The sequence below is a fragment of the Ovis canadensis genome, chromosome 7 (assembly GCF_042477335.2).
Source record: "Ovis canadensis isolate MfBH-ARS-UI-01 breed Bighorn chromosome 7, ARS-UI_OviCan_v2, whole genome shotgun sequence".
Classification (NCBI taxonomy): domain Eukaryota; kingdom Metazoa; phylum Chordata; class Mammalia; order Artiodactyla; family Bovidae; genus Ovis; species Ovis canadensis.
This window is the reverse complement of record NC_091251.1, coordinates 94,636,492-94,651,798: the sequence shown is the minus strand read 5'-3', so window position 1 is coordinate 94,651,798 and position 15,307 is coordinate 94,636,492. Positions and strand designations below refer to the sequence as shown.

The window sequence follows — 15,307 nt, the reverse complement described above, 5'->3', positions numbered from 1 at the left end:
AGTTGCTCAGTCATGTCCTACTGTTTGCGACTCCATGGGCTGTAGCCTGCCAGGGTCTTCTATCCATGGAAGTCTCCAGGCAAGAATACAGGAGTGGGTAACCATTTCTTTCTCCAGGGGATCTTCCCCACTCAGGGACTAAATGTGTGTCTCCTGCGTGGCAGGTGGATTCTTCACTGTCTGAGCCACCAGAAACTCAGACAGAGGGTTGAGCCCTTTTGCATTCTCACCAGTGGTGGCTGAGATTGGTAGGCATATTTCTAACAATAAAATATTTCAACAGCATAGGAAACTGCTTCATGGAAGGGTAAGGACTAGAATTATTGAAACAGAGGCCAGAGTGGAGACTCAAGTCAGGGATAGCGTAGAGGCAATTCTTATGTCTGGTACGAATCAGATTCAATAACTTCTAAGCTCCTGTTTCATGTTATAATATTGATACTGTAAAAATTTCTGACAAGTTTAGAAAGAATGTCCTAGTCAGTATCTGATTCTCTGCATATTTTATATACTCTACTATAATGTTTTTGTATTACCAAGAGGCATTTCCCCACGAGAAATTTTAGTTGGTGATGTGATAGGAAAGGAGAAATAAATTCCACAAGAAGTGGCTTGATGAGGGTAGGGAGGAGGGCCAGAGTCCTTTTCCTGAGTGTTTTGGCAATGGGAGCTCTGTGTTTCAAGCCTGCTGCGTATGGACCGGCAATGGACTGGCTCAGTGATAGTGGAGAGGTTCTGAGTGTGGGCTGAGGACTAGGCTGCCATTACGAGCTGTGTGGCCCTGTACCAGTCAAGCACTGTCAACCCTATTGTCCTCATCCTTTAAACATCTCGTAGGCTTGTTGTCACAGTAGGATAGCTGTGACTATGAGGTGCTAGCCTGGAACAGACTAAGAGCTCAGTGAATGTTAGCTACTGTCCTGTGCTAGGTATTATTTTTTTGTTTTTAAGATTTTTTTTTTGACCTGGACCATTTTTAAAGACTTTGTTGCTTTTGTTACAATTTTGCTTCTGTTTTATGTTTTGGCTTCTTGGCCACAAGGCATGGGTGTGAAATTTTAGCTCCCCAACCAGGGAATGAGCCTGCGCCTCTGCACTGGAAGGCAAAGCTGCGACTACTGGGGCACAAGGCAAGTTCCGCTGTGTCAGGCTTTGAGTGTGATGGGACCAGTGAGGGACTTCGGGGAGACCTCTGGGCCAGAAGAAGCAGGCAACATTCTGGATTTGAGGTCTACCTTGCCCAGGCAGTCCTGTCGCATGGGACACTGAACTTGAATGTTAGAGAGGAGCTCCCAAGAAGAGTAGGGGGGGAGGCTGGAAGGGGATGTTTGGCTAGCCAGATAGAGAGCCATGCTGGGTGCTGGCATGAAGTGCCAGGTACCCAGTTCTCCAGACTTTCAGGGAAGAGAAAAGGCACTGTGGCCTGGGATGGTTCAGGAATGCTTTACTGAAGAGACGGTCCATGAGATCCAGGCAGCTCTTAAATAAGAGCTGCGTCACCACACAGCTGTATGTGCTTGGGAAATACATCTTCCCTGCCTCTCAAACTCTACCTGGGGCTTATTCCTCATCCTTCCAGCTCTGAAGACTTAGTCCAAATTGTCATCTTCAGCCACAAATAGTAACAGTGCACCCATCATCTGTGGGCCTTGGGGAATAAATACGAGTAAGGTCTGATCTAGTGCCAAGTTCCTTAGGTGGGAGGTTTTCAAAGTACAGCTGCCTTGGTGAATCTCTGCTATTCTGGCTTGGAAGGATTGGGCTGGACCCCTTCTCAATACCAACTTCTGTAGTTCTGACGCCCTGTCTTGGTGGAGAGTCCCAGGCTCTCGGGCAGGTGTTGCCACCACCTCTTTCCTTAACCCTTGTTGCCCTCTAGTTCTTTGTTCTCTCAGCTGGCTCTCCTCTGAACCCAAGCAGGTGGGTGGGATGGGCGTTTGGGATGCAGATGACACCTGCCCACTCTTGGGATCAAGGGTCGACAAACTGGCATAAACAACAGGAAGGTAGATGTTGATTTCAAATAAGGGCAAGGTGAAGGTCTGTAACATCAACAGTGACCAACAGTGGGGCAGTGTGTCCCGTGAAGTAATGAGCAGGGAACCTCGGGCCACTCTCTGAGCTGCTGTGGGCAGAGCCCTTCTCTGGGTGGGCTTGAACTGCCACGGCTCAGCTCTGGTCTGGGGAAGAGGAAGATATTCTGATTCTTCTTTTCAAATCTATTCCCATCCCATTTCATCTTCTGAATTCTTAATGGCTCATGCTGTGTCTGTCAGAGAGGCTCATAACATTCAGGATCCACCTGCTGAATGTGGGCCATGCATGTGACAAGCAATTTACATGTGCAGGGACCCAGCTCATCCTGCTGAATTTTCCTATGGAGCCAGTTCTTTCCGCAGCCAGTGGGTGAGTTCCTGAGTGGGTGTGTGTGTATGTGTGTGTGTGTGTCTGCCATGCTCACACTTGTATATAAGTGTGCCTGGAGTTGCAGCTCAAAGTAATAGCAGAGCAGTTTGGTCAGTGGGGTGTGTGAATGGAGGGGTTGCTGTGGTCTTGGTTACTGGGAAGGCTGGTCACCCCTCTTGTCTCCTGCCTTCCTCTCCTCTAGATCCATCTCATTTCCCCCATCCCCAGACTTCCGCCTTCAGGTTAATTTCCCCGGCTGCAGCTGTGCCTCCTTCTTCCCCACCCCCTCCTCCATCTACCACACAGACACATGGGCTTTGAGTTATGTGCCTCCTGTTCTAATGAGATAAACAACATAACTCTCACGGGGCTCTGCTCATCCCTGTGTAAGTGGAACTCCAGGGCTGAACGTGTTGGCCCTATAAAGGCACCCTGGTGCTTGTCAGCCCAGGGAGGAGGGCAAGGAAGGGGGCGGGAGCCCTGAGAGAGCTCTTGGGGGCATTTGCTTGTTGATAGGAGTTGAAGCAGGCATCAAAGGGGAGTCCGTTGCCCCCCTTGTGGCTAGAGGAGCAAAGAGCAGTCATGTCATGCCAGATGGGGCCACGTGGGCAGAGTCCGCGCTTGTCTAAGTCAGCTAACTCCTGATAATTAAGAACTGATGTCTGTACGAGACTTCATGGCTATAAAGAGCTTCCTCTTGAATATAAGCTAATCCCCCAACAGTCCTTGTAAGGCAGGTATTATTACCACCTTTATCCTAAGGCGAAGAGACAGGCTCAGAGAGATATGGTGAGATTCCCAAGGTGACTCGAATGGGGGTATGAGGACTCGTGCTCATCCTCTGCACTGTGGGGCTCCTCCATCCATCAGAGAAAGTTACAGAAGGCAAAAAAGACAGTCCCTTCTTCTGGGCATTCAAACTACTTCCTAAAGTGGACTCCCCCGGGAGAATGGACCTGCAGCTGAGTGGCCCAAGGCCACTGACCAGGCAGTGTGGTGATGGCAGCCTCAGGGAGGGTGGAGGACTTGGACAAGGGCTAATGGTTTTGATCTACAGTCACTTAGGCCTTTTTGAGTGTGCTGGTCAGGACCAGTTCCTTTTCACGGACCCGTTTTTAGTCAGAGTGGAAATACCAGGGAAGCAGCCTGTGGGGCAAGAAGGAGCCAACAGCACAGAGACTCCCTTCTTGGGGTGGGTGGGGTGGGTTCTGTGTTCAGTGCAACAGGTCCCTCTTGGATGGTTTGGAGGTGGGTGGAGGAGTCTCCTGGAGTCAGAAACAGCAGGAGCCAAGGGTCATCCACTTCCTGTGTTTCTGAAACTCAACCATTCTGGTTGAGAATGCCAGGCACTGTGCTAAGCTTTGGGGATACTTGAGATGGACATGACTCCTGCCACCTTGCATCTTATTAAACCAGTGGGGATGACAGTCTAGTAAGCAAGCAGTTAATGATAATGGCTTGGGAAAAATACAGGAAACCTTGGGAACCTACTGGAAAAATGATTAGACTGGTCTTGGTACATCAGAAGGAACATCCAAGTAGTAACTCTTTGGTGCTTAGACATTCAGGGTTTCTTTGTCAGATATTATGACAGTCTATAAAGTGTGTTAAAACAAAGAGGTGTTCAGTTCCCCCCTGCTCCCCACCCTCTGGCATGGTTTGGGGCATTGGTGTTAGTAAGTTCTCCAGGTGATTTTTGGCTTCAGCCTGGATAAGGAATTGCTCATCCAAGATGAGGAGGGATTTTACGGGACCAGTTCTGGGATATTGAGCAGCAGGCCAGCCCTTATACTTGGCCTTCTCTGGGATCCTGGGGAACACCGGCCCCAGCAGTGGCCAAAACATCTGGAAGGGACTCCAACTCAATGTACCCATTTATAGGAATCATAAATTCATTCACTTTTCAAACAAAGCAAAATTTTTTCTCCTTTAATGCTGGAGTAGTCGCCTCTGCTCTGGACCCAAACCAGTGTATGGGTAGAGATGATAACACAAATGAGAAATGAATGAATGGAGGTATAACAGTGAAACTTTTGTAGATTTTTCTTTAAAAAATGCAAAAACGAAGACAGTTTTTCTCTTAGCTTTTATCATTTTTAATTTTTGAAAGACTTTTTGATGTAGACCATTTAAAAAATCTTCATTGACTTTGTTACCATATAATTTGTTTCATGTTTTAGATTTTTGACTTAGAGGCATGTGAAATCTTAGCTCCCTGACCAGGGATTGAACCCACAAGCCCTGCCATTGGAAGGTGAAATCTTAACCACTGGACTGCCAGGGAAGGCCCTCTCTTAACTTTAAAAGCCCCAAAATGGAAGACAGAAGATGGGAAAAGGGTCCTGATGTTTTGCACCCATGGTCTGAGGTCTAGGAAGGGCCCTTTTATGAGGGGGCTCCCTGTCTCTGACAGTTGTCACGTGCCATGCTCATCTACAGAAGATGGAGTTGTGACCTCCATGAAAATGAACTGGAACATATTCTTTCCCTCACTCACTCAGCAAATGTTTTATTTGATTCTCCTCTGTGTCAGCCGCGGTTCCAGTTCTGGGGATTCTGATGTCAGGCTTTTCTCTCTAATGGTAGGGGTGGGTCAGTTGATTTGCTGGTTTATTTGGGGGTCCATCGGCCAGGCTTTTGAATCTGCAGATCACCTAACCAGTCTTCAGCCCTCTTCCTCTGTCCTCAGCCTCCACTCCCTGCCCTCTTCTCTGGGAACAGACCAGGGTCTAGTGTGGGAAGTCCACGTTCTTCCAAGGCCTCTGGATGCCACACTTTGTGCCACATGAGCCCCAAAAGTGTTGGCTGATGAGCAGGAAGGCTCCTCATGGGGTGCTTGGCCTGATACACAATGCAGGTGTGGTACTTTCGTGTCAAAGGCCAAATCCAAGCGGAGGTTCCTGTTGGGAGATCATGTGATCCATAAGCCCAGCACAGGACTCTGGCTTGTTTCTTTTTGGTAAAGCCCAGGCAGGGATGTGGGCTTCCCTTGTGGCTCAGCTGGTAAAGAATCCTCCTGCAATGCGGGAGACCTGGGTTCGATCCCAGGGGATTGGGAAGGTCCCCTGGAGAAGGGAAATGCTCCAGTATTCTGGCCTGCAGAATTCCATGGACTGTATAGTCCAGGGGGTCGCAAAGAGTCAGACACGACTGAGTGACTTTCACTTCACTTCAGACAGGGATGTACAGATATGCTGGCTGTGCAGGCGTGGAGCCTGCTCCCAGGAGAGGCTTATATTCTGAAGCAGGTTGCCAGGGACTCCCTTCGGCTTAGGCGAGCTGCCAGCAGCTGTCAGTGGGTGGAAGAAGCCAGCGGGTAGGAGATCTGGCAGCCTGACTCTGTTTCCTTGAGATGTTTCCCCATCCAGGCTGTCCGCAGGTAGACAAAATGACGCCTGCTGCTCCAGCCTGAAGGGCACTTGCTTGGCCTGGGCAGAGGGGCAGTTGATGGGCAGTAGCTGGACATACACGGCCTTGGAAACACCGTGATGCGGATAAATCGGGAAAAGTCCCTCCTGTGGTTAGGGACTTGCTAATCTTCTCCCTAGGCTAAGAGAGCAGAACTGATTTTGGTAACAATCATGGCTCACTTTTGGCATGTGCCTACTGAGACAGCAATGTGGAGCAGTCAGAGCCCCAGGGTCCTGGGCTCAGGGGGTCTAGATTTTGCCTGGGTTCCACCATTTACCTTGTCACGCCCCTTCACTTCTCTGGGCCTCATTCTCACTGTAATTGAGAAGGTCACACAGGGTGGTTTCCAAGGCCCCATCTAGCCTGGAGCCTTTAACCTTTATGTTGTCTCTGTCCACAGGCCTTGCCCCAGGCCAGCTGTACACATACCCTGCCCGCTGCTGGCGTAAGAAGAGACGATTGCACCCGCCTGAGGATCCGAAACTGCGGCTGCTGGAAATAAAACCTGGTGAGTGCTCGGTGGAGCTTGGCTGGGCCGGGACAGGAGAGGTGGGGAGTGCTGGGCTGGCCAAGGACGAGGTTGCTCTGCGGAGAGAGTGCGTGTGCCCACACAGCGCTTTCAGGAATAAACACATTCACCTGTCCCCCACCCAACACCCCCAAACTTCTCACCCTCTAGGGGGTGGGTCTCAGGCCTTCCCCTTCCTTTTGTCTTTCTCTTGCTACCTCAGGAGAGGAAAGCAAGCAGGTGCAGGGCGGGAACAGGCCCAGGATGAATTACTTTGCAGCAGAGCTGAAGGAGTTTCAGCTATCTGGGGCTGGGTGATAGCTTCCCGGGGTTTCAAGTAAAGAAGCCTAGTCCCAGACTGTGATCTAAGGAGAATGGTGCCCTGGGTACCTTCTCCCCCCTCACTGGGGATGAACTAATGGAGCTTCTTACACGGGAAGGGCCAGTCACTAAAAACTGAACCCATCTTGGACATAGAAATAAAAGTTTGAGTTCAGGATTTGCTTCCAGGTGATGCTGATGGCTTTGTGGCCCTGCAGAAAGAGTTGGTTAGTTTCTTTACTGGTCTGTTATTATACTTCCGAACAGATGGCTCTCTTCAGACCTTGTGGGCTGCAGCAAGGCCAAGTGATGGCCCTGGCTCCTTAGCTTTAAGGGAACCTCTGCTTTGGGGGATGCCAGAGCTGGATGGGACTCAAGAATGGTGGCGACAGTGCTGTTAAGTGGAATGAAGGCAGAGCTGACTTGCCCCCTTCCACTGTCCCCAAACAGCACAGACCTGGCAGGGGTGGCTGTCCAGCAATACTACCTCACGCCTGCCTTTCCACACTCGCTCCCGAGGCTGCGTTTTTTCCTGCAAAATCTCTGCTAAACCAGTTGTTTGGATGCTTTCTTACAGTTCCATTGATAAGCATGCTTCAGCTGCTCACTCTAACCCAGATTTCACTTGTGCAAAAGTTTTATTTGTTAGGGATAGGTGGTCCATCCAAGTTCTCAAATGGCCTTGCCTCATTTACAGACCCTTGCAGACACTCCAGGGTGATGACTGAGGTGGTCCCAAACTCCCTGAGATGCAGGTTATAGGAGAAACAAGTCTCCTGGAGCAGGATTATGAGTCACATGCATCTTTTTACATTTTCTAGTAGCCACATTAAAAAAAAAGAAAAAGAAAACTGGTGGTAGTAATTTTTAACAATAGATTTTGTTTAACTTAATAATATTATTTCAGCATATTATCAGGACAAAAATTATGAATGAGGTTTTTTTCTTTATTTGGTATAGTTATTTAATTCCAGTGTGTATCTTAAGCTTTTAACACATTTCATTGTAAGCTTGCTGTATTCAGTGCTTGACTGCCATACTGCTGGTATGGTTCTAGAATTACACTCCAACTGTGGTCTTGACCATCAGGATAGGCATCACTTGGGAGCTTTTGGACCTCACCCCAGACCTCCTGAGTTAGCATTTGCATTTTATCCAGTCCCAAGGACTGCATCCCCAGAACACATGTTGAAGTTTGAAGATTTACAGGTGGCTGGATCACAAGTCAGGATGGCATGACTCCACACCATCTACATGTCTTTATTAAACAATTATCAATACAAACAATTTATTTTGGAGGTGCTGGCTCCCTCCTCTCTTGTTCCAGATCTGAAAGTGGTCTGATAAGTGATGAGGTAATCCCTGACTTGAGCCTTACCTGGACCCATTTTAATTTCACCCCAATCAGAGCTTTGCAGTAGGTGCTATAGTGAAAGGGTGAACCCATGCCTGTCGACTGTGTAGACTTGAGTGAGGGGACTATTCGGATGTCTGTCGCTGGTTGGATGCGTCTCTGTGTTGGAGTATGTGAACCCTCTGGGTGTATTTCTGCATCTGTAAATAGCACAGTGGTACTTGGGATTCCTAGCCAGCCTTGCAGCTTCCTCATGAGGATCAAACAAGCAATATGTAATAGCATTTGCCATTTCTTACCCTTTCAATTAAAAATTAAAAAAAAACTGAGTAGGTAATGCAGTCACATCCCAAAGATATAAAAGGATATGTTTTATAGTGAAAAATAAGACCCAGGCTTCAAAGAGGCATCAATGGTACCAGTCTTCGGGGATTCTTCAAGAGACAGGTTATGCACACACAGGAATTACATCTGTATGACTTTCCCTTCCCCTTTTCATGCAGCACAACCACCTTGCATTTTGCCCTTTTCCTTAAAAATGTGCCTCAGGCACTGGCCATGTCAATATGTAAAGAATTTCTTCTTTTCCACAATCACACGATATTCCATTATATGAATGCACTACAACTTATTTAACCAGTTCAATTCAGTTCAGTCACTCAGTCACTTTGCAACCCCTTGGCAGCATGCCAGGCCTCCCTGTCCATCACCAACTCCAAGGGCATCTCATATGTAACTTGTTAAAGGATTTTATTATAAATGCTTGACATCAATTTTAAATTGTTGTCTTTATTCTTTTTTAAAGTCTTTATTCTTAATGTTTATTTAAAAAACTTTTATTAAGACTACTTTATATCAGACTAATTGGATTATCTTTTATAGAATCAAAACGTTTAGCACTGTAAACATTTCAGACATCGTTAACTCCAATTCTTTGTTTTATTGAGGTCCAGACACTCCAGTATTCCTGGGCTTCCCTCGTGGCTCAGCTGGTAAAGAATCCACCTGCAATACGGGAGACCTGGGTTTGATGCCTGGGTTGGGGTGCTCCCCTAGAGAAGGGAAAGGCAACCCACTCCAGTATTCTGCCCTGGAGAATACAATGGACTGTATAGTCCATGAGGCCGCAAAGAGCTGGACATGACTGAGTGACTTTCACCTTCAGACAAGCTGGGAGATTTGCTCAGGCTTACGCAGTAATTCCCATGGGAACCAGCCGAGACCCCAGGTTGCTTGATTTCTCTGTTCACTGCTGCTCCTGCCTCCTCATGATAGTTGTACTAACTTAAAAGTTATCAAGATTTTTCCCTTAAAAACTTTATTTTATGATTAGAAAACTAATATATTGATTATTAAAATGCATCCAAGAGAAAGTTGAAATTTCTTCAGTCATAAATACCAGACATTCAAGTTGAATCTGCCTAAGCAAAAAAAGGGAAGTGGTTGACGTAACAGTGAATCCCAGAGTGGATTTGAGCTTCAGGCACAGCTGCATCCAGGGGCTCAGATGTTGTAGTGGGGGCTCTGTGTGTCTCTTTCCATCTCTAACACTGTCTTCTCCCCATGGGGGATGCAAGGTGGCCACTAGCAGCCCAGACTCAGCACTCAGCACAGCTGGCAGAAAGGCAGTCTCCTTCAATATCTGTGTTGGGGAAATCCCTGGAAGGACTGATTAGCTGACTGGGTTTATGTTCCCTCCACCCATCAGAGCCACCTGCGGATGGAGCACTCTGGTTGAGTCATCATTATAGCCAGTATCTGAACAACACACTGGTGGCTCAGATGGTAAAGAATCTGCCTGCCAGTACAGGAGACCTGGGTTTGATCCCTGGGTCAGGAAGATCCCCTGGAGAAGGAAATGGCAACCCACTCCATGGCAATCCTTGCCTGGAGGATTCCATGGACAGAGAAGCCTGGTGGGTTAAAGTTCATTGGGTTGCAAAGAGTCGGACACAACTGAGCAACAGCACCCACACACACAACGCATCTTCATTTCTCATTTGCCTCTTCCTTTGGTCCTTAACCATAGGCCCGGGAGGGAGAGAGGGGAGGGAGAGAGGGGAGGGAGAGGTGAAAGTGTCATAAGCCCGTTTTGCAAGTCAGGGGAGTCAGGTTTCTGGCAAAGCCAAGGAGCATCTACTGTGCTGCTCATGTATCTGAGGACTTAGAGTCTCATTGTTGGTGGGACTGAGGCAAGAAGCTATGTTACCAGTGTCTGGTCCTTCTGGCTACAGACATGTACTCGGGCACGTGGGTCTCCAGGAAGCTGAACGTAGAGCAGCTGGGGTCACAGTTGACTTTGGACTTGCCCCATCCTTGGGTCTAGGGGAAGGAAAAGGAAGGCCCCTAAGGCGGTGTCCTGTAGTACCATGTCTGTATCTGTGATCTTTGAGAGGTTTCCTTGGGCTCGGTCCTCATGCTTGGAGTAGATGCCGAGGTGGCTGCTCCTCTGGTGAAGGCCCAGCCTCAGAGACTGCCAGGGTCCTGGGGGAGGACCCTCTCTGCAAGGATGAGCACCAGCCTGGTTGAGGATGGGCCCTCAGAGGTGTAATCATATCCTCCGGTGGCAGAAGACCCCAGGCAAGTCAGGCCTGCCCAAGGCAGAATGGCTCCTCCACACCTGCACCTAAGTGTTGAGAATAAACAATCCAGGGCTGGAATCAACAACTTTGCAAATGAGAAGAGATCCATCTCATGTGAATTTGTTCCCTCTCTGGGTAATCAGACCTACTCTTAAGCGTACTAAAAACCAAAATGAAACTCCCAAAACCTTGGGCCAAATGTCAGTCATTTCTGTATCCTGTTCTGAGTGTGTACCCCTGGGCCAGGCCTGGCTCTCAGGATGTGTACCACCTCACCAGCCTGCGGCTATAGGTTGTGAGTAAAGATGCCAGGGGAGCATCTGAGACTCAGTGATAAGGAGCCTCAGGCTTGAACCTCAAAGCATCAGGGCCTATCCAGAGAACATGAAGCAGCATGACCAAAAAAAAATGTACCACCCTCTTCCTGGAGGCTTCACATGTTTGGCTTTGAATTTTTCACACAAGCCAACATTTCAGAAAAGGTCCTTCACCCACAGCCTCAGCTCACCTGTATGGCACCTTTGTGCAAAAGTAGAAAAAAATCCCCTGGCTGGGCAGACATTTATAAATGATGCCACTTCTGGTGGGTTACGAGGCACATTCTGGATCTCAGCTCCCTTCTGTCCCCTTGGCAGGTGTCTCTGCATAGGTAACACACGCCACCTCTGAGTGGCTCTGCCATTATCATTCATAAAATGCACAGTCCTTGGCTGGGAGGACCTCTCCCCTTTTATGGGGGGGAATGTCCTCCCAAAGCACAGAATCGACTTGGACAATATTTCAAAATGACTCTTTCTTATTTTTATTCCGTTTGATTTGGTCTCAAAGAGAGCTGGGTTTTTTTTGGTCCGTACTTTCGAGTGTGACTCAGGGTAGAACCACTGAACAGAGTTCCTGGGGAATTTGCTGCAAATTTCTAGTAGGTGGAGGCAGTCAACTGGGTGGATGGAGGCAGACCTCCATGGGAATGCAGGGCAGTTGAAGGGAACAGATGAGGAGCTAGGGATCTGCTCTCTTTTATACATGGAAGTGGAGCTGGGTCTAACCTGTTTGAAGGTTCATGCACAGTGCCTGTCAGTATTTAAAAATCACCTGCCCTTTGACCTACAAATTCTGTGGCTAGAAAATTTTATCCTATAAATATGGACTCCCAGTGGGTAAGGTTGTCCATCGTGGCATTGTTTGTAACAACAGCAGCAAACAGAGAATAGAAGCAACCAGCAGGTCTTTTGGCAGGGGACTAGTTAAACATAGAATACATTCATAAAATAGGATAGTATTTTGTCCTTTAAAGGAATGAGTAGGAAAAAAAAAATGGAAAGACATCCAAGCTATATTGTTTAGTGGAAAGAAAAAAGCAAATTGCCCAACATTATGTATAGTCCTCTTTGGGCAAACCTTGCTGAAAATTGATAATCAATTTGTCTATCCTGGGCTGAATCTCTTTAAATTTATGGAAACTGGAAGACTGAGTTTATGTTGGGAAAAAAAACAAATGAGTGACCCAACCACCCTTGGCACCCTCCCACCACCCAGTCCCCATGGCTGCCCATCCTCTCCTCTGTCTTCTCTCCCAGCCTCCTGGTGTGGGTTCTCCTGAGTTCCGCTTGACAGGCTCTAGGGATGCAGCTATGTCTACAATTCTTGGAGCCTCCCTTGGGCTCCACCATCAGCCTGTCGAGTCCTCTGGGGAGAGAGAGACAAAGAGTTCCCCTGATTTGTGAGAGATGGGGCATTGGCCTGGAGCGGAATTGTCTCAAAGCATGAGTTTCCTTCTATCTCAGACCTTTCCATGCACGATAAGGGGCTGCCACAAGCAATTTGTCAGGCCAGCACCCGGTTTGTCCCTTCTGTCTTCCTTTGTGATCCTGCCTGAGTCCAGCCAGTGGTGGGCAGCTTTCAGCAAAAAAAGAAAAAAGGCCAGGGTGGAATGTGGCTTAGAGTTGTCTTTGACCCCAGGTCTTCAGAGCTGAGAGTTTTGTCAGGAAACCAGGTCAGGGTAAGGGGCGAGGGATCCACTCAGGAAATTTGAGGGACTTCGGAGCAGATCTCAGCCAGGGTTGCAGAACCATCCACTTCTGGTTCAGCCCTACACAGCCCAAAGCTCATCTGTGACATTGCAGGGTGGGGAGTGGGGAGCCGACAGTGGCTGCTGTGAAGTCATTTGTTCTTGGGCTAAATTATACGCGGATGGAGTACTCCCCAGGCCTGCTGTCCTCATCCCATCTCCCTCACTGTGAATATGCCATCCTGCCCATGTTTCTTTACTACTTGCTGAAAATAAAAATGTGTCTGTGTGGGGGTGGAATGAGGCTGAGAGCTGGGGCGAACTCTTTGGAATTTGAAAGCATTCTCAGCGTCCCTGGACCTATGTGTTTCTCACGCCTAGCATCATCCCTCCAATCAGCCTTGAATAAACATCTTGCAACCTCCTACTTGCCTGGGCGTCTGAAGGACAACACACACAGCATTATTTCTCTCTGCTGACTGACAATGGAGTTCAGTGTTCTCTGCATCTTGCATTTGGCTGCACGGGCAAATGCAAGGTGTTTCATGGTGCAGCCATCACAGTTCAGGCAATGTGAAGATGGGCAGGGGCCTGGTGCCGGGGAGGGGCCTTCCCTGGACCATTGCCCCCAGGAATGGAGCTCTGTCTTTGTGAAGGGGAAGCCGAGCTGGCAAGAGAGAATGGTGGATAGTAAATATCCATCAGAAGGCCCTGAAGAGTGGGGCAGATGTTGGGCGAAAGCCAGCTGATTGAGAAAGAGCCTTTAACTTCACCTTTTTTTTTTTTTTTGAATAAGGAAAAAGGGCTGGGAGCAAGCTTGTGTCCTTCTGGGTTAAATGCTCAGATAGTTTGCTTAGATCAGTTTAGCATCTTCTCGTTCCAGACCTTTAGGTCCTCGTGGTAGGACAGGCTTTGTTTTAGAGGTTGGGACACTGTGGCATGGAATTAGGCAGTGAATTTCCCAAGGGGCTTCTGTGGTGAAGCCAAGGAAAGGAACCTGTGGGGGAACCTGTTGGAACTGGCAGCATGTTGCTCCAGGACTCAACATGCACATCCATCCTGGGGTCTCAGTAGGGCTCCTGGAATGTACCTGAGGCCTTGCCAGTCTCCTTCTGCTCCAGGACCCTTGGGGACCAGCATATCTCTTTCAGATTCCAAGGGTGATGGGAAGGAAGGCAGCCAGGAACAGGGTTCTGGTTCTTTCTCTTGGGTTTGTTTTTTTTTTTTTTTTGGCTGCTGTTCAATGACTGGGCATGATTGACCAGGATAATCACCACCTCCCCCACATGTTATTGAGGGAACATGAATGGTTGGGCAGAAACCCTTGGGGGATGGTAGTTGAAGGTAAGGCCCAAAGTAGAGTGTGCCATAGCCGGCCACCTAGCAAGTCTCAGGGACCCTCGAGGGGGGGGGGGGGTGCCTCCTAAGGAGGCAGTCCAGGCCTGAGTCTGGCCTGCGGGGGCAGTGATGGAGCGGCCTACTTCGCCCGCCTAGGGTGCTGTCCCTGCCGCACCGAACTGCCAGAACTCTACAGATGGGAGCGGGCCGCGGCCAACTTCCCCAGCTTTTGAAAATCCTGCATCTTAATTAGTTCCCTACTGCTTTTGTACATGGCCCACATTTTAATAGTCTCCCGGCTTCTTCCACCATTTGCTCTCTGATGTTCGGCTCGATTTCTCTTCTCCTCGAGACAGTCCCTCCGACTCCTCCGGCACCCTCCCAGCCCCGGAACAACTTACGGAACGCCGATGTGCCAAGCATGTAGCCTGAGATTGATGAGCCTGTCAGCTGGCTCCCTCTGGCCCCCTACCCCACCCCCGCTTCCGTCTCTCCTCCTCGCAGGGATGAGCCGGTGGAGGGTGGGGGGGGTGTGGTGTGCGAGATGGGGGCACGCAGGGGAAGGGACCCGTAGAGCCCCCAGCCAGGTGTGAGCCAACGGACAACGTGACCTTCTGCCGGTCTGCAGAGGAGTCCGGCTGTGTCCTTCCGCGGGGGGGGTGGCGGGGAAGGACGCTGGGCTCCCCACCCCATCTGTCAGTGCTTATCTGTCCCCGCTCGGGGGGTTGCCTGAGCGTGGTACGGCCGAGAGAATGGATGCCTTCAAGTGCATCGGGGGAAATGACCAGTCATTTATCTCTTTCCTGCAGTGTCAAGAGCTGCAGCCATCCATTCTGGAGGCCGGCAACAGCAGCTTCTTCAGCTCTTGTTGGCCTCGTGAGCCGGAGAGAGGTGGGCAGGCCCCTCCACCCCCGGCTTCGTGCCCTCCTGGTAGTCTGGGGACAGGCGCCGGGTCTGGGGGAAGGGGCCTGGGATTCTGGCACTGTCCTGTAGGGCTATGGGAGCCGGGGCTGGTCCAGGAATTGGGCAGCCACTGGGAGTCGGCCGGGCTGTGTGCATTGTGGCTGCAGGGACTGCACGACTGGATTTTGCAGCTGGGCTTGGCGGAGCCACGTTTAGAACATAGCTTGTGAGACTGTCGCCCTGTTATACCAGGGCCTGTGCACTTGTATCTCTCCCTCCTGGAAGGTGCACAGTTTGAGTTCAGAGGCCCATGCAGTACTTCAACTATATCCCCAACACCCAGCACCCGACTTGGCACATAGTAGGTGGACAGTAAAGATTTATGAAAAGGATGAAGGAAAGAAAAGGGCCTCCTGGTCTCTGATCTCGAGCTTGAAGAATGTGGCTTAGTTCTCATTGTGGCCCTTGCACAGAGG

The 15,307-nt window shown here is 49.4% G+C and overlaps 1 protein-coding gene across 4 annotated transcripts in view; it reads left to right on the top strand.

Annotated features, from left to right (window-relative positions):
- DPF3 (double PHD fingers 3) overlaps positions 1 to 15,307 on the top strand; it is a 277,364-nt gene that overhangs the window by 130,817 nt on the left and 131,240 nt on the right. For all 4 annotated transcript variants that reach the window (XR_011258342.1, XR_011258341.1, XM_069596945.1 and 1 more), the window contains exon 3: positions 6,218 to 6,325. Coding sequence is in view for 2 of the 4 variants with exons in the window: in XM_069596945.1 (XP_069453046.1) it covers positions 6,218 to 6,325 (108 nt within the window). In the remaining 2 variants the exon portion in view is untranslated. The remainder of the gene's footprint in view (positions 1 to 6,217; positions 6,326 to 15,307) is intronic.